The sequence below is a fragment of the Podarcis vaucheri genome (assembly GCF_965113315.1).
Source record: "Podarcis vaucheri genome assembly, chromosome: 4".
Classification (NCBI taxonomy): Eukaryota; Metazoa; Chordata; class Lepidosauria; order Squamata; family Lacertidae; genus Podarcis; species Podarcis vaucheri.
Window position 1 is genome coordinate 46626329 of NC_138762.1, and position 18949 is coordinate 46645277.

Genomic DNA, 18949 nt, shown 5'->3' on the forward strand with positions numbered 1-18949 from the left:
ACTAACCCAGAAATAGTACCTCGGGTTAAGAACTTTGCTTCAGGATGAGAACAGAAATTGCGCCGCCACAGCACCGCAGCAGCTGGAGGTCCCATTAGTTAAAGTGGTACCTCAGGTTAAGAACAGTTTCAGGTTAAGAACAGACCTCCAGAACAAATTAAGTTCTTAACCCACTGTATAGACCTTTTACCCAGTGGTACCATTTTTTCTGTAGGATTGCAGCACAGGCGGAGTGGAGGGCAAACCCTTCCATTTGAAATGCCGTAATGATAGAAATCATTCACACACACATATCTTTTAACGGCAGCAAAAACAGTTTCATCTCCGAAATAGATGCTGTCTAGCACCGACATAAAAGGAAAGGATTATGTGCGGTAAATAGCTTCAAAGGTCAAGTTAGCAGATTTTGCTCATTTACATGAAGACAGACAAAAGAAGCAAACATTTGAGCAACTGTGGGTGCCTTTTATTTATTATATGAAACAACAATCTAATACAGATATTAATTACAGAGCATTTGCCATACTAGAATCATCTTGTTGCTAAGATATCAGATGAAGCATCTTGCATATATTCATCTTTATTAATAAAATGTAAATGTCAAATTATTGTTTTCTTTTGTTGATTAATTCTGCCTTCCTCTCCAAGAAGCTCAGGGTGGTAAACTACAAAAAAGCAACACAAAATATAAATAAAAATATCAAATATTCCCACAGCTAAAAAAGTTCAAGGTTTTCATAGTGAGCTAGCACCTTTTGCTGATAAGATATTATTCATCAATATTTATAATGTGTTTATTATGTTATACATATGTTGTGTATATTTGTAATAAAAATGTTCAAAAAGAAAAGAAAGTACATTGGTACCTTGGTTTACAAAACATAATCCATTCTGGAGGTCTGTTTGTAAACCAAAACAGGTTGTAACCCAAGGCACGCTTTCGCCAATGGGGCCTCCAAAATTTTTTTGTTCGTAATCCCCAAAAAAATAATGGGTTGTAATCCCAAAAAAGGTTGCAAACGGGGACACGCACTTCCGGGTTTGATGTGTCTCTAATCCGAAACGTATGCAAACCAAGGCAGCACTGTAGTTCCCTCTCCCTCTTCGTGCAACTCTTAGGCTTGGGGCAGGACTCCCACAGGTTCAGAGGTAAGGAAGAGTCTACACAGGCAGCCCAGGCTGGTAATTTCCCCAAACTTGATAAAAATAAAACCACACTAGTAGATTTTAAAAATAGGACAGAAGTACTATCAATAGAACCATATAGCCTAAACTCTCATGATCCATCACAACTTGGACCTGTCTCAACTTAAAATCTCTTCTTTGTTTTGAACAAAGTGCTAGATAATAAACCATTTTATGGAATGTCAATAACATAAATAATATAATTGTTATTATCCCCCCCCAAAAAAAACCCCTAAACATTTATCATGTGGCATCATTCAGAAGCAAATTGGATTAGTACTGGAAATGTTTGAGGTGAGCCACATTCTTATGACAAATCATGGAATTATGCAACCCAATGGCAATAAATTTATTTGTTTTCTCAACAACCAGACTTCCAATTTTAGCATCTTTCTGCAGTATTTCAGACTTCCTTCCTGATGGTTGGATGCATAAATAAAAACAATTGTAACTTGTTGCTAAAGCCCAATTCAGCTGAGAGAGTTGTGTCAAAAGATATAAATGATACCAATTCCGTTAGCATCGCAATCCTCAGACTTGATCAAAAGGCTGAACAAACAATGAAGCCTTAGAGCACTTTGAATCATCAAAAGAACAAGCATGGCTTCATTCTGCTCTAATCCTATTAGTGGAGGCTCCATCAGAAAGTCTTTTTCCCCAGCTCAAAATTAAGGTTCTGGAACATTGTTCCAAACATGTTCCTCTTCACTCTTAAGTTTCGTTTGTTTCTTTTGCCAGTAAAACTTTTTGAAAGCAAAGCCAGTTCTTGAGAGAGTTTTAAATTGCCATTACTTCATTGGCCTGGTTTGCCTGATAGAAAGTCAAACTATGGTTTGGGACGAAGCTTCTCTTTGGGAGCTCACATATTGGCCTGGTCTGGATAAGCCTTAGTTCGGTTTACTGTGTCATGCAAACTAGGTCTTTGACTTCTCTATTGAGAATTTTTTTCCCTGTTGTTGTTGCAGTTGTTGTTGTTGTTGTTGTTGTTACATGCAAAGGGTGAGATCCATATAAGTCATACTTAAAGTGCATTTATTTACAATAGGTCTACTCTGATAATGATTTAGTTATGTTAGTGCTGCTGTGTCAAAAAAGAGGGTGATTTCGAAACTTTCTATGATTCCAGGTGAGGAAGAACTGCCATTTTCAATTTCATTGGTACAAAATATAGTGCTTGCAAGATTATATTCTTACTAAACTTTTAGTAAAACAGATGACTAGTAAATCTGAGGGATACATTTGCTGCTACAGTTGATAGTATTCTGTTACATGTAGTTGGGGAATAGACTGCACTTTTCTTTTAGAGTGATGTTCTAGAGTAGTGTGACAAACACAGTTGGGATCTCTATGTGTTATATTACATGAAAAGTTCATTTTGGTAGTTTTAAGTTGCTTTGGTTCCATTTATTATTAACTATTTTCAGTTTATACCGAGTGTAAATTCCTTAACCGTTACCTTAAGTATAAAATTGCACTGGATTCTGATGCTCCGGAGTATGCAGGACATAACAGACTGGACCATAATACAGAATTCTTCTCACAGGAGTATGGACATAACGGTCGGCCTAATTCTCTTTTGGTAAGTACATTTTTTTCTACTTCACTTCTGCAAAGGTATGTCTGCAGTGATAGCTAACATTTTACATTCCCTATTAAAAACCTGCATTATGCCTTTTGTCTCTGAAATATGACTACTGAAGTTTGCATGAAAATCTTAAGATTAAACTAAAGGCCATCAGTGAATGCGGTGTGACTTGGGCCAACTGATAGTTGGACAATAATGTTCCTCAATATCCTATATCAAGTATAACTGAACAAGATACAACAATTATCTGAAATAACTAAGCATGAAACCATTTTAGTCTGCATTTTCTTTCTCATGCTGTTTAATTCTGAATTGTCGCATTTTCATGCCTCAGTAACTTGCATGTTTTCCTATTTCCTTTTACATATAAACTTTGAGTTTTGCTCTGTGTGTGTTTGAGTCTGTCTGCATGAACAGGCCTCAACATCCTAATTTTTCCAGTAGTGACTTAGGGAGCCCCCTAAACAAGGAGTAACAAATTACTAGTTTGACAATTCTTCAAAGTTCTGTAGATACATATGCTTTTTTTTCTTAGGGTTCCGTGAATTATTTTCACTTTCGGTTATACTTAGCAATGTCTAAACCATACCTCTCTCTTTTTTTCTTGGTGACCTAAAAACATGATAGTATGTGGGGAGAATATTTTTGCTCCTTTGATTCATTGGCTTACACACAATGATAGTCCTACTTAGAGTAGACCCAATAGACAGCTGATTTAGGTCCATTAAATTCAGAAGATCTACTCTGAGTTGTATACAACCCATTGTTTCAGTTCTATTTTACATTTATAACCATATCCCATTACACTGATACACTATTTCTTACAAATTATGAGCTCACTATATTGGCTAATACTGTGATCCAAAGAGGTATGTGCATAGTCTCTGTACATGCTTGCATTTTTTGTAGATCATTCTTTCGAGTTCTTCCAGTACACTTGGACTCATCTCTAAATTTACTTACGCATTTACATTATATATGGGCTTTTTACCATCTTCACTTTCCTTAGCAACTTACTGAAGAAAATGGTTACATCACTAGAAATTTGAAGCCCTTCTCACAAATATTAGTATAATGGGTGCATCCATTCCAGGCTTGCAGGCCTTACAGGATAAGATAGCTGACCACATTCCTGGCTCATAGTTCAGTTTGGGTATGCACCAGCCTGATTCAGAGGCTGCCCATTTTTGGAATAAACAAATTGTCATGCATTTCCATACACTACTATTAAATGGCTAGGATGGTGTTTTTTTTTGGGGGGGGGGAGTGGTTGCAGGGAGGAGGTTTGACAGACATTGATGAAATTTGAAGGCATGACTTTGTTAAGCCAAGCAAACAGTGAATGTGTACAGATTATTATTTTGCATTTAAAGCTATATTAGAACTTTTCAGAGAAATTGCATTTGATTCATATTGCATCTAACCATTTCAACATAGGCAAATTTGTATTTTGAACCTTTGTGGCACCACTAATTAGTGTCCCCCAGCCCCATTCTGTATGGACTAAAGGTGTAACTCTGCCAATATCAAGTTGTTTCTCCTACAATTACAATACCATGTTAAGCGTTATAACGTTTGTTAATAAAATCCCTAAATTGCTTCTAACTTAATTTTTCTTTCTCTTTGAGGAAATAGGAAGTTTTGGTTACCCAAGTTTTGTACCGCTTTAAACCTTTAAAACATTGTGAATGGTTAGTTTACCATTTCTGGAAGAAATGTATATTTATTCTGCTGCTACATTTTGCATTCAGTGGAAAATTAAGTATCAATTTCACACACACAACAGAAGCCAAAGCAACAAAATACTATGTTTTGGTCAGAAATCAAATTGAATCCCAAGAAACAACACAATAATGCCATTATCCCATTTCCCCTTCCACTACTCTAGCAGTAAACATTAACACAGCTAACAGTGTAAGATAATAATTGTGTGTCTTATTAACCATACCTTACTTCCAAGTTGGCATGAATATTGGCGATGCATAGTAGAAAATAAACATGCCCAGAGGCTAAAACTATGGTAGAGAAGGATCTTGGCAAGTGCATGTGAAATAAAGCATGTAGGGTGGGAAAGAAGATAGAAGCCAAGTAATGAATGAACTAATATAATTTTGAAGTAGCTGCAGGTTGTGGCATGGCAAGTGCACTGCTATGTTAGTTACAAAGCCCAAAAGTGTGGGTCACACTTCTCCTTTATATCCTTCAGCAACCCAATTCACTGAGTGCAAGTGATCGCCAGCCCCGAGGACAACAGCACACATACTACCTGGAGGTAAAGTTGCAGATAAAAGTGTGCCAGCCCAAACTGTAGCACCTCCCTCCCTCTCCGAAGGGCAGGGTCCTCTTCTTCAGTGCCTGGAGCCAATTTAATTTTAATCCCCACCCCACCACCATAGGACCATAGATCAATTGTAGAGCATCTGCTTTGCATCCAGAAGGTGCCAGGTTTAGTACCTGGTATCTCCAGGTCATGCTGGCAAAAGCCCTATCTGTCTGAAATCCTGGAAGGCTACAGCTAATCATGGTAGACAATACTGAGCCAGAGGGAACAGTGGTCTGACAGAGTATATGGGAGCTTCTTATTTTTCCACCATGTATTGTGCATCTGAACTTACAGAAACGAATGTGGATATTTCTGTAAGCTATAGACTGTACGGTGGTTTGCTAAAAATAACACTTTTGTTCCATGTCTGAGCTGAAGGAGCCCTGATCAGCTGACAAGCAGATCTCAAAATTCTGTTCATTCCCCCCCCCCCCCCGGCCTTATCACAGCTCATGCTATTCAGAACAATTCCATCCAGCAGAAATGGTGTGCAAGCAGAGCTCTACACACAATTTTCTGGAATTTGCCCATTCACAAATCAGCAGCAACTAAAAAAGGGGAAATGTGGATCACACAGTTCTTTAGAGAACCCAGGAATCAATTAGTATATTTTAAGCCATGTTTGCGTATTACTTATGTACTGGGTGTTACTGTGATTACTTTGGAGCAAGGACAGTTTCTCAAATACACTCCTGGTCACGTGTAGGGGTGCCATGTAATTGGGACATTGAGTTATGTGGGTGCCCCAGTTGCACAGAGCCCCTACATGTGAATAGAAGCTCACTTCTGCTTTAGACAACTGTGGCAACAGGCAGTTGTTTGAGGAAGGTGATGCGATGTCAGAGACTGGACTAAAAGTACAGTCCCACTCCAAGTAAGCAATATCTACAGATGAGTAATACATGAATGGGGGAAAGAGTCATTTCCATTCTCATAAAATCAAAGTTGAAGAGAGCAGGGGAGCTTGCTTGTTTCTGGTTCCTGTCCAAAAATGGGCCTTCATTTCCTGGAACTACCTGCAAAATCCAGACCACAGTATGCATCACCAGTGGAGAGGACATGCATAGCAGAAAGATACAAGCAGAGCTCCTATTTTGAGACACGCAGGTGATCTAAAATACATGTTTCATTGGAAGCTCCCATGGTGTATAATCAGCAATGGTGGGGATTCTGCTGCAAATCCTAAATATTGTATATCATTCCAGCAGTAAGTACATTCTGTCTCTAGTTGAGGGCAGTACCTGTAGCCCCAAGGAGATGAAAGAACAATACAGAACCAAACTTATGTAATTCTCTTAGAAGTGATTTTATAATGGCTATGCACTTTAGCTAAGTCTGCCAAGATCCATCCGCTTGAAGCACTTAGGTGTTTCCATGCACCAGAACAAAAGCAACATCAACAAGCCCACATAAAATGCCAAGTACAAATTTGCAAGAGTGTATCTGTGATACAGATAGCATCTGTGGCGGGATAAGGCTACTTTAATTCTGTCCGAGGGAAAAGAGAAGGGAAAAGCGGGAGGAGAGTGTCCTGTGAAAAATACGTGAGAAAAAGCAAGTGATAAATTGAAGTTGTAAGGTTCATTACACCGAGAAGTTGCTTACTGCAGTTACGGTAATGGCATATGGGCAGACACACAGTCTGTTATACAGGAATAGGTTTTAAAGCTATTAACAGTTTTAGAATCCAACAAGGCTAGCTGGGACTCGGATACATGTTAATTATCCAAACGCCTCATTTCTCCACTCATCACTAATCCAAATAATATTTTCCTTGCTATTTTTGCTTCCTTCCTGACTTATCTCTTTCAAGGTCGTTCATCATTACTTCAGTACTTATAACCAAATGGTACTCATTTGCTAACTGTTTTTAATTATGTAAGGGGTGACCTTTTTGATAAACGTATTTTTATTTGCCAATTCCTTAACTCAAGATAAACCCTACTTTTCTTCCTTTTTGTTACCTGCGATATAAATGAAGGGTGGTGCTGTAGGTTGTTTATTGTGTACTTCTACATAAGAACATAAGGCGAGGTGGCTGGATCATCTAGTCCATCTAGTCCAACGTCCTGTTCTCACAGTGCCCAACTAGATGCCTGTAGGAAACTACAACTGGACATGAGCACAACAGCACTTTGTCTATACTGCTAATACCTTTTGTGGAGCCCTGTAATCATTCAGAGGTATCACTCAGCTATGAGTGATCGCCACAGAAGAAGAAGAATCATGTTCCACAAACTATGTTAACAAATTGGAAAAAATACAGAGAGCTGCAGATACAATGTCAAGTTTTGTTCAATTGCCTTGATTTTTCCTTTAAAAAATAACAGTGCACATGTTTCTTGTAGTCCAGTGAGTTGGCTCCAAAGACTGTTCCTTTCCTTTTATGGAAGGAGTCTTATTATGATGTAAGAGGTATGTATTTGAATCCAGTGAGGTGCTTTATAAATAAGAAGTCAGCAAGTGTGGGGGGACTGGTCTTTAGTACGTGTTGAAAGTATATGGCACAGTTCTACCGCTGAAGTTGAACAGCTCAACAGTTCAAGCCTCTAAACGTCTACTCAGAATTAAGTCCTCCAGGTAAGTGCTTGTAATCCTAGGCAAGTAAGGCACAAGGATAGGAAATACCTTGTAACATTTATATAAGCCATTCTTGACTTTTTTGAGAAAGACCGGTACAACAAAGTAGCAAATATCCACTTTTCAGAGGTGATAAGTATATGCTGACCATTTTGTATTTCCATATTTTCCATGGATTCATGGCATGCATTCATTAGTTGATAGTTCCTGTGCATTATTCTATGGCAGCCACTCATTTAGCTGTATTTTTATTTTCGTCTGTTTTTCCCCCCACCTGTTCTAATGCACAAATTAATGTGGTCATTTATTTACATTAAATCAGGTACTTTTCAGAACAAATGCTTTCTGTTTTGTACATTTCATTGCACACCCAATGGAATGTTCATGCCATTAGTTTGATGTGGCAGGCCACACTTTGAATGAGTGGCTAAGTGTTTGGAGGAGCTGTGTTTTTCACTAATTTCTTTGTCTTCCTGGAGGATGGCATGTTGAATCTATCAGAATGGTCTGCTCCCAGAGGCTAATGGAATCTGATAAGATACTTGAGTGCCCTTAGGGAGTTTCCACTTTGCGCAGCTGTCCTGTCAGAGCTCTAATCTCTCTGTGCAATGCTAAGATGACTCAGGCACTTGACACGATCATAACTAAGTGCCCTCACCCAGAGTGCAGATCCAGTTAGCTCCCTGTTTTATCAGACATCTGAGGGGAATGGAGCAGGATGGGAGATGAGCAGTGATGGTAGTGAAGAAACTTATCCATGGAGTGTTATCCAGTCAGTCAGTCACAAATGCCGCCTTCTTGAGTAAAGTATTCCTGAGAGTGTTTTCTGTGCTCTTCCTTTTGGGTAAGACGTTATCTATACCTGTTTCAATCCAGTTTTAGGCCTGGTTTTGGCACAGAAGCTGCCTTTCTGCTTTAATGAAAGACAGGTGGAATGTAACCCTGATAGTTGTTATAGAATCATAGAATCATAGAGTTGGAATAGACCACAAGGGCCATCGAGTCCAACCCCCTGCCAAGCAGGAAACACCATCAGAGCACTCCTGACATATGGTTGTCAAGCCTCTGCTTAAAGACCTCCAAAGAAGGAGACTCCACCACACTCCTTGGCAGCAAATTCCACTGTCGAACAGCTCTTACTGTCAGGAAATTCTTCCTAATGTTTAGGTGGAATCTTCTTTCTTGTAGTTTGGATCCATTGCTCCATGTCCGCTTCTCTGGAGCAGCAGAAAACAACCTTTCTCCCTCCTCTATGTGACATTCTTTTATATATTTGAACATGGCTATCATATCACCCCTTAACCTCCTCTTCTCCAGGCTAAACATGCCCAGCTCCCTCAGCCGTTCCTCATAAGGCATAGTTTCCATTTTGGTTGCCCTCCTCTGGACACGTTCCAGTTTGTCAGTGTCCTTCTTGAACTGTGGTGCCCAGAACTGGACACAGTACTCCAGGTGAGGTCTAACCAGAGCAGAATACAGTGGCACTATTACTTCCCTTGATCTGGATGCTATGCTCCTATTGATGCAGCCCAGAATTGCATTGGCTTTTTTAGCTGCCGCGTCACACTGTTGGCTCATGTCAAGTTTGTGGTCAACCAAGACTCCTAGATCCTTTTCACATGTACTGCTCTCAAGCCAGGTGTCCCCCATCTTGTATTTGTGCCTCTCATTTTTTTTGCCCAAGTGCAATACTTTACATTTCTCCCTGTTAAAGTTCATCTTGTTTCTTTTGGCCCAGTTCTCTAATCTGTCAAGGTAAATCTGTCAAGGTTATCTTGGACCTTTCAGTGGCCTTCAGCCACGGCATCTTTTTTGGACTAGTTTTGTGAACGTGGCATTTGAGGCACAGTCGTAAGCTAATTCCACTCCTGCCCGAAGTGCCATTTCCAGAAGGTGTTATTGAGAGACAACAGCACAATCCCTGCAGAGTCTTGCAAGTGTCCACCTAGTGCCCTGTACCTTTCATTGTCTACATGAACCAACTGAAAGAGGAATTTGGTGTGAATTGCCACCAATATGCTATTACCCATGTGTTATAGGTGAGACAGTGGATATTCTGAATTGATACTTGGCGTTGGCAATGGTTTGGGTAAGAGCCAACAAAAAGCTCACTTCTGACAGTGCAAGGGTTCTGTGGATGGTGGTTCTTCTGCTTGGGGAGAAAGTTTTCAACCTTTGTTGTATTTTATTGTCTTTGTGCGCTGGAAACTGACAAGGAGTCAGCCATGAAGGATGATACATCAGTCTTCTGAATAGAATGTTTTCCATCCTAGGAATAAAAGGGAAGTGAATGTCTGGGGCAGATATTATGTCCAGATACTGTCAGAAGCATAAGTTCTGTTTTAAAAAATAGGGCTAGGTTAGAACAATTGAAGCTAATTGAAATATAGGGCCCTTAACCTGCATCTTGTCTAGATATACTTTCTCACAGACCTCTTTACAGATATACTGAACCCATTTGCTACAGCAGCTAAGTGCTAGTTTGGGGGTTAACAATTCTGATTCTGTTCCTTCCCAGTTAATTTGAGTGGTGTTGGGCAAGGCATTAAGTCTTATCTAACCTACCTCACCACACAAGTTCTTTGTTTGACCAAAATCAAATGGCTATAAAGAAATACAGTATACAAATGGTTAAAAAAATCAGTAGGAAAATTATGAAAATGCATGTTTCTTGCATGTGAATTCATCCCTCATGACAGTAATACATACATTTTTCCCTTTTGTGTGAAAACTGTTTAGGAAAATTGTCATGTGAAAGAAGCCCAACTAATTCATGGTATGCAAGTCTTCAGCAGCACTTCTTAATATAAGCGACTAAGCTGTGTAATCCCTTAATGGAAGAAAGAGAGTTTGTCCTTGGAGACTAATATTTCCAGAGAATCAATATTTGGGATTCAGAGATCTGGTTCGTAATAGAGCATTGACAAAATTATCAAATCGCTGTGAGGAGTCCTTTGGATCCAACCCATTAGTTTTCTGACAAGGATTTATATATTGACTTTGGAGGATGTAATATAGGCTTCTTCTTTTTTAGTTTGCCTTTTTAAATAGACATTTGCATAGACCAAGGGTTTGTAACTAGAAGATACACTGTTTTAAAACAGGGAACAGATTGGCAAAGATGATCTGCCAAATATGTTTTGGTATCATTGTTGCATCCTCATAGCTGTACTTCCTCCCCTGTTTGTTTTGTCTGCCTTTTGCCCCTAAAGATCATCAGTAGAAAGGGGGACGAAAGGGGGAAATGGAGAGGAAGAGAGAGATAAGACAGAAAGTGCAAGAACCAAAAGGTGAAAGGAGAAACAGATAGCCTTCTTCATCCAAGCTGTACCAGCTGTGTCCTTATCAGGAGCAGGATACGAAAAACAGTGCTGGCAAAATCTGCATGTGCTACATTAGAATAAATGCCTCTGTAACCTCCAAGGATTATGTACCAAACCCATTCATACATCACTTGAATAAGTAGGCTTCCTAGATAGTTTTTTAAAAAATTAATTAGAACATTCTAGCTTTCAGCTGAACGGACTCTTCATACTGCCTGTAAGTACACTCTAAAAACTTCAGACATGTAATGCACACGACTGAACTACATCTGCTAATACAGCCTTCACCAACGTGGTGCCCTCCAGATGGTTCGGACCATGTCTCTTATCAGTCCCAGCCAGCACAGCTGTTCTGAAAAACAAATGGACAACTGTGGAAGTCATGGGTTTCTCTTTCATTCCCTGTGTAAGGTGGCCAAGCAAACCACATAATCATAATTTGTCATAATATTGTATGACCAGTTACGTCATACTTTTTGATGCTTGACCTCAGGTTGGAGATCTTTGCTTTATAGTTTGCCATCTTTTACACAGAAAAGCAGGCTCAATGTAGGCTTGGTTATATAACAGTCCTATATAATTTATTTACACCAGGCCATTTTTAAATACAGTTCATTTGTCTATGTAGTTACTATATTTTTAATCCTTTTTAAAGAAAACATTGTCTCCCAAAGTGGCTTACATCTTTTTTTTTTTAAGTGTCAGGCACTGTCAGAAGGCTGACAAAATCACACAAGGGAAAGGAGAGGAGAGGAAAGGCTTTTAAAAGTCAGAATGCATAGCTAGAAGTAGCTGTTTACTTCCAGCTGAAGACATACATATTTTCTCTTGCTGGGGTTCTTGTGTGAATATAATAGTTGGTCCATGAGTGGGGACAGAGTGCCCTTTCCTCCTGCTTCTGCAGTCCCAGGGCATTGGCAGCTGGAGATGAGTATTTCTTTTGGCAAGCAGGAAGAAAGACTCAAGCTTCTTCAATGAGGCTAGGTTGGCCTTCCACATGTCATCTTATTTTTGGATGGCAGGGGACACAGCCTTTCAGGTACCCTGATACTTCAATTAAAAATAATTAAAGCTGGGGTTCTTAAAAGGAATTTCCATTCTTAAAAAAATGATAATCCCAAAATCTGATTTTATTTTATTACTAAATTGGGTGTGTAATACCAGTTTCTAAAGTACATACCTGCTTAATGCACCTATTCATCTCCATGCAATTCTGTGGAAGCAGATCTCTTGGTAACAAAGTTGTGTGTGTGTGTCTAATAGCCACAAATTAGTCAGATTTTAAGGCACACAGACCTATTCTTTTCCTTGAAGTATCTGTTTCACAGCAATCCAGTTGCCTTGATAGTAATCTTCCACATTTTTTCAGGTCCTGAAAGATTGTCTAGAATGCAGCAGCTTTTCTACATTGTGCTAATTTTCCTTGTTTCAAGCTGCCAGCTGCTTAGATCTCTCTGACTTGGTTTATCTAAAGCGATTTGGAAATAAATCCTCTGGCACTTAAAACTGCAGTAGTAAATAAGTGCAAAAAAGCTACAGCTATAATTTTTCCCCCTTTGCACGTACATTTGGGGGCACATGACGCCATCCCAAGTGTATTTCACATTTTCTTCCCTGCTGAGCAGATTTGTAGGAGTTATTTATCACAGAAACCTTAGGGGGAAAAACACTCTGTTCACCGGCGAGAGCTGAGATGCATTGGACATGCTACAGTCTGGTTCGATGAAGATCAGCTGTTCTTTTCCTTTTTTCCTAAAGCTGTTTGCTTTACACCTTTCATTCCGGTTGCCGACTATAAAAGCTTTTCATGCCGTCAGTCAGACTCTTGCTAGGAGATAACATGGCTGAAAATAGCATTATATTAGGAATGCCAGGAGGAGGAAAGTCTTAAACACTGGCATTGTCAAACAGGAAGGCTGCAATCTTCACTCATCTGCCGACTCTTTTCTAATTGCATTGTTATTGAGTTCAGTTTACGTGATCAATTGCATTCAGCAGTCTGTAAACTACGACGTAGCAAGGTAATTGGTAAACAGAACATATCTGTCATGTTTTGAGTTGTGAATCTAATCTGTGCTCGGAAGCAGCATTGTGCGGAATATGCTGCCACAGGTTCCTTTCCACCCTTGTTAAGAGAAGTGCTTCTGAAGAAGAGAAAACAAAAAGTGGATCAGGTTAAATGAGATTAAAAGTTTCAGTGTCAGAATGCCAGTGGAAGAACTTAAGTCTCAACATGCAAAGGCAAACGAGTGGCTTGTTTTTCTGCTCAAGAACCAATACCATAAAACCTGCTTCGGCGCTGTATTTTCAAGTGCCTTGCTGTGTCATACCTTGCATTTACCTGTATGAAATGACATCACGGACCTGGGGCAGCTTTAATTCAGAACACAATAGAGCTCAAATGCAGTAGTAAGAGTTTGTCATTTATCACTGTACAGTGTATCGACCCGAATGTCCTCAGATGTCTGAAATCGGTGATTGTAAATCACATGGAGCCCTCTAGTGGTAATTGCATTTAAACCTATCGCCAGATCTAACTTTAGGAAGTGGCAAAGGGAAAGGAAGTGTATAATTTCTATTGCCTTGTGGGCATTGAGACAGCATGTCCCATCCATAATTGCACTCTGCTTTTAATTAATATTGATGGCACATTTCATGAAAGTTCGGTTCTTAAATGTATATTTCATGTTCAAACAGTAGATCACTTATAGTACGTTATTTAGATTTATATCTTGACCCATCCCAAAGGCATATTGTGAACAATCTGTGAGTTTTCCCCTTTTCTTTTTTTTAGGTGTACATTCCAAGCAGAGTGGCTCTAGTGCTTCAGAATATGGATATCCAAAACTGAAGACATCCATCCTACAATTAGATCCATGATGTCAAAGGCCAGGCACCATTTTGTGGAGAGAGATATCCAGGGTTTACTGTTTGGAAACTTTTCTATATGAAGATACATATTAATACTGAGAGCATTAAATATGCGCCTATTGTTTGTTTATAATTTCCCGTTGTGAAATGCTTATTCAAAGAAATAAGCATTTAAAATCAGAGGAAAGAAAAGTGCATTGTTGACAACTCGACGGATTGTTAACAGACTTAGATTTCAGAACAGCTGGTATCCTCAAAGTAACTCTTCCACTATTTTATGAGAAATAATTCAAAAACTGCCTTCACTGTTTTCAGCTATTTGCTTCAATCGCATTTATAATTTTGGTACTGAATGCAGGCTTTTCATTAGATGACATTTTGTGTTAGAAATAAATAAATAATGATGTTGTTGCCTTCAAAGGCGGCCTTATGTATTTGTTTGACAGTGGGTTCCAAGCTTATTGAACGTTTTCAGTGTTTTCATGTGTTAAACCATTAAAAAGCCAGGTTGTTAGATTTAACAAACCTATTGGAAAAAATATATATTTTGGGGAATGATACACCTGAAAGTACTGAGTATTATACCCTACAGAGCTAGCACATCATAATGATAATGATAATTTATTATTTATATGCCACCCATCTGACTGGATTGCCCCAGCCACTCTGGGCAGCTTCCAACAAATCAAAACATCAAATACAGTTAAAGACACAGGCTCATTCCCAAACGTACTTTCTAAAAACAAAGTCAAACAATAAATTGCTTAGGAAGCAATCCAAACAAAAGATCTACCAGTGTGAGTAGGGTTTGGAATTGGGGTAATTTAGGACATAATAAATTGCACTGGTATTAATCATGCCAACTTCCTATAGTTTGCATTGCTCTGCTCCTCTTATTTATGTTTCATTGTATCAAAGCACATCATATCCAGTTGTACAAATGGCAGGCGAAGCATGCAACTTCAGTATCATGCTTGGAAATTGCGACCTCACATCTTTATAAATCAAACTATCTAACTTGCTAGCCATGAGTGAACACGTATAGAACATTATTTCAATCAAGCTAGGTATTAATTTAAAACGTTAGCGTAATAGAATTGATTCTTCACTATATATCTTGAGTGAGATCCAGCGTAGTGTGACCCTGAATCCACTTGTGAAATTGGGCTTCTCCTTCCCTCTGTGTTTCCCCCAAAAATATCTGCTGTGTAGGATTTGAATCCACAATCTTTGTCTCACTTTGTAAACTCCAAACTACTTGTGCCAGTATTCACAGCACACTTGTAAGTATCACAAATGTCTTTCCTAACATTTCACCATAATTGTTCAAGAGTAAGGTTATATTCTGCCACTGTGGTCCAATAGATATAAAAGTAGAATTTCTTCCCCTGCATCTCCAATAGTGTTTCTATATTGGAACCAAATCAGCATGGGGGCAGTTGGTGCGTTGGCAATCTGCCTGAGGGGCAGTCGTCACGTCAGTGATCTTGGGGGGGGGTGGATTGATGCGTCAGCGACCCACCCAGGGGGGTGATTGGCGCGATGGCGATCCACCCAGTGGGGATTTTGTCACCCCCTTCTGGGATGACACCCAGGGTAGCGCACCCCCACCACACATCCCTCCCTATGCCCCTGATTGCATGATTCATCGCTGGGGCAAAGCAACATTCATTTCATCCTTCCTACATAGTTCTGACATAAGAATTATTTCCTAAGGCCTTTGAGGGTGTGGGGGAGGATATATTCCATGAAAACAGAAAAACAAATCTCAGTTTAGTCCCTCTGGATCACAGAGGCATTCATAAATGTTGTAGCTTCTGTTTGTGTTTAGTTCATCATGTCTGGGAAACAATAAGTGCTAAAGTGCTGATTAATATCCTACCTGTTTTTCATTTGACAGTTTGTTAAACAAGAGCCAAATAAGTTACTGTTCTCATATTTAAGTCCGTGGTGAATCTGTAATTGTTTTACAACCTTTAAATCTGGAGGTGAGATAAACAGCTCTATAAATATGTGATATACTTTTTGTTAAATGGATTTATTAATATATAATGAAAACTTTACAGGCCCCGCGTCTGGGCATGTAAATGCAGTGCAAGGCAATTGTCCATGTCAAACTTTTGTGCAAGAAAAGCAATAAATATATAATATGATTAGAAGCTATAAAATTACTTGCAAATAAATGGAGAGATGTTAAAAAAATAATAATGCTTGTGGTGTTTTGGTATCATAGATTTACTCAAGATATTACCGAAGCATGCAGAAGCTTTAAGCAAAATAAAATGTTGGCATCAGCAGAAGCAAGTTAAGATTGCAGAATAATTATAATCTTTTCTGCTTAGAACCACAGCAGAAATGAAACAACATTAAATGCTTTTACATGATTTGCAAGGTTGCTAGATCCCAAGTCTAGCTTTACTTAATGTCAAGTTGCTGTATTGCCAAGATCAAGATTTTCAAAGTATGCCAGTTCATGCACAGATGCTTAGAAATCCACTGCTAAAGAAATCCACCCTGAAATGGGGATGGGAGTTACAAGTAGAACCACATTTTTATGCTTGGTGTCCTAAATACATATTTCATATTCAGATGTGCATTTTGATGTAAATAGTCTACAGTAAAGCTTCAGTAGAAAGTAGATGGAGTTCTATTAAGTGTTTTGAATGTTAGCCCAAAGGGTCTACCAGTTGGAATAGGAAGACAAATTTTTGAACAACTATAGATCCAGGCAGTCAGCTTTGCATTAGTTTCTACTCACTTTGTCAACCATAGGCTGACAGAAGCTTGAAGCCATTAATGGGGCTTCGAACCCTCTGTTTAACACAGTCTGCCATCCATTCTTGCTTTAAAGCAGAGTTGCTCATAATGAGATTTCTTACATTCAGAAAAGCCAAACCTGTCTGAGTGCAACTGGGAGCTGGCAAAGATATTACTGCAGCTGATATAACTATTCACGTGAGTCGTCCCTTTGTCTGTGCAGTCTAATCATAGAGGAAGAATTCTGATCTTCCCCTTCCCTCACATTTTTCTCCTCACACTAGTAGACTCTTTGTGTCAGCAGTATATAAGCTGTAATAATGTCTGCTAGTGATAAGGGCTGCTTCTCACTAGGTATGGGGCATGGTGAGGAGGAACCATAGCTTCAAGCTGGCACCATGTTTCAGAGGCTCCTTGGCCAGTCTGGCACCTCTTCCCCCTCCTGACAAGCATACAGCACTGGGCTCTCTTCCTGAGACACTGGAGATGTGCTGCTAGTCAGGACAGACAGACCAAAAGTCCTAACTGGCCTATGGGGACTTTTATGCTGCTTATAAATTGGGGGTGGGGGAGCAACATTTGTTTTTCTGAACATTCCTTCGGGAGTAAACATTCCATTGGGGATAATCTGGCATGGGGACACATGCCTGCTAGAAGTGTCTAGAGCCAATAATGGTTGGATCAGAACCAAAACTAGGTGGGGCAATCACCCCTGTCCCTCCTCCACCTTGGCCAGTGGTCTCCTGGTAGATGGGACACATTTTTCTCACTATGGGTCTGAACTGGTTGTTTAAAGAGGGCTTTTCTGATTGACTGAAGAGGGCATAATTTTGTTCCATTTGAAATTGGGGTGCAGGTTGCCAACTCAAATGCATCATCATTGCATTTGGTATCAAGCGGTGAATGTTTGTTTCAACCCCATTTTTCCACTTCTGAGTACTCCTTGCAAGTTTTTGAAAAGACGGTCATATGAACAGTCCATTACTACCCATACCAAAGACTGAAACCTGTGGCCAGATGTTGTTGGACTACAAGTCCCATCATCCCTGACCATTTGTCAAGACGGCTGGGGCTGATGGGAGTTAGGTTGCAGTTCAAGTGAAGTAATAGCACTTCTCTGTCTTACCTCAGACCACACCTGGAGTACTGTGTCCAGTTCTGGGCACCACAGTTTAAGAAGGATATTGATCATTTGGAATGTGTGCACAGGAGGGCAAACAAGATTATTAAAGGACTGGAAACCAAGCCTCATGGGGAATGGTTGAGGGAGTTGGGTATGTTTAGCCTAGAAAAGATGAAACAGAGATTTGATAGCTACCTTCAAATATCTTAAGGGCTGTCACACAGAAGATGGAGCAAGTTTGTTTTCTACTGCTCCAGAGAGTAAGACTCAAACCAATGGATTCAAGTTACAGTGGTGCCTCGCAAGACGAAATTAATTCGTTCCGCGAGTTTTTTCGCCTAGCGAATTTTTCATCTTGCGAAGCACGGTGTCGGAAAAGTTTTGGAAAAGCTTCAAAAATCGCCAAAAACCTCAAAAAAGGCTACCATACCACGTTCTATGAGTTGCTCCTCGAAGTCAAGTCACAACTGTATTAACGGTGTTAAGAAAAAGGAAACAAACTTGCAAAAAACGCAAGACGTTTTCGTCTTGCGAAGCAAGCCCATAGGGAAATTCGTCTTGCGAAGCAGCTCAAAAACCGCAAAACCCTTTCATCTAGCGAGTTTTTCGTCTTGCAAGGCATTCGTCTTGCGGGGCACCACTGTACAAGAAAGGAGATTCTGACTAAGCATCAGGAATAACTTTCTGTCAGTAAGAGCTGTTCAACAGTGGAACAGACTCCCTCAGGAGTAGGTGGACTCTTCTGCCTTGAAGGATTTTAAGCAGAGGTTAGATGGCCATCTGTCATGGATGCTTTGTATTGCAGGGGGTTGGACTAGATGATCCTTGGGGTCCCTTCAAACTCCTATGATTCCAGAAGAGAATCAGGAGGAATACATCTCTGACCTATGCAGATCTCTTAATCAGGCCCACTGAAGGCAGGATGAGAACACACTTTCTCTGTGATGAGAAAGTTTAGGGGAATACAACAGACAGAAAGCTAGAAATTTCTTTGTGGCATGGAACCACAACTAGGACTCCTCTCTGGTGGTAGAGTCACAGCCAATTTTATGTAATGCAGGCAGTCTGAAAACTCCTCCTTCCAAATGAGAGTGATTATACTTGTTCAGATAACACTGGGCTGTGACCAAAATCTTCACAGTGTATTGCATGACACTATCGCATTCAGGATAGATTACTGGTGTGCTCTGTAGCCTGTGCTT

The 18949-nt window shown here is 39.7% G+C and overlaps 1 protein-coding gene across 2 annotated transcripts in view; it reads left to right on the forward strand.

The window, feature by feature from the left end:
• GBE1 (1,4-alpha-glucan branching enzyme 1) overlaps window positions 1-16075 on the forward strand; it is a 148823-nt gene extending 132748 nt beyond the window's left edge. The window contains exons 15-17 of one of the 2 annotated variants that reach the window (XM_082220745.1): window positions 2645-2764; window positions 4977-5042; window positions 13791-16075. In XM_082220745.1, the coding sequence (XP_082076871.1) occupies window positions 2645-2764; window positions 4977-5042; window positions 13791-13847 (243 nt within the window). In that variant the 3' untranslated portion in view covers window positions 13848-16075. The remainder of the gene's footprint in view (window positions 1-2644; window positions 2765-4976; window positions 5043-13790) is intronic. The other variant, XM_082220746.1, reaches the window with a different exon arrangement.
• The last annotated feature ends 2874 nt before the right edge of the window (window positions 16076-18949 follow it).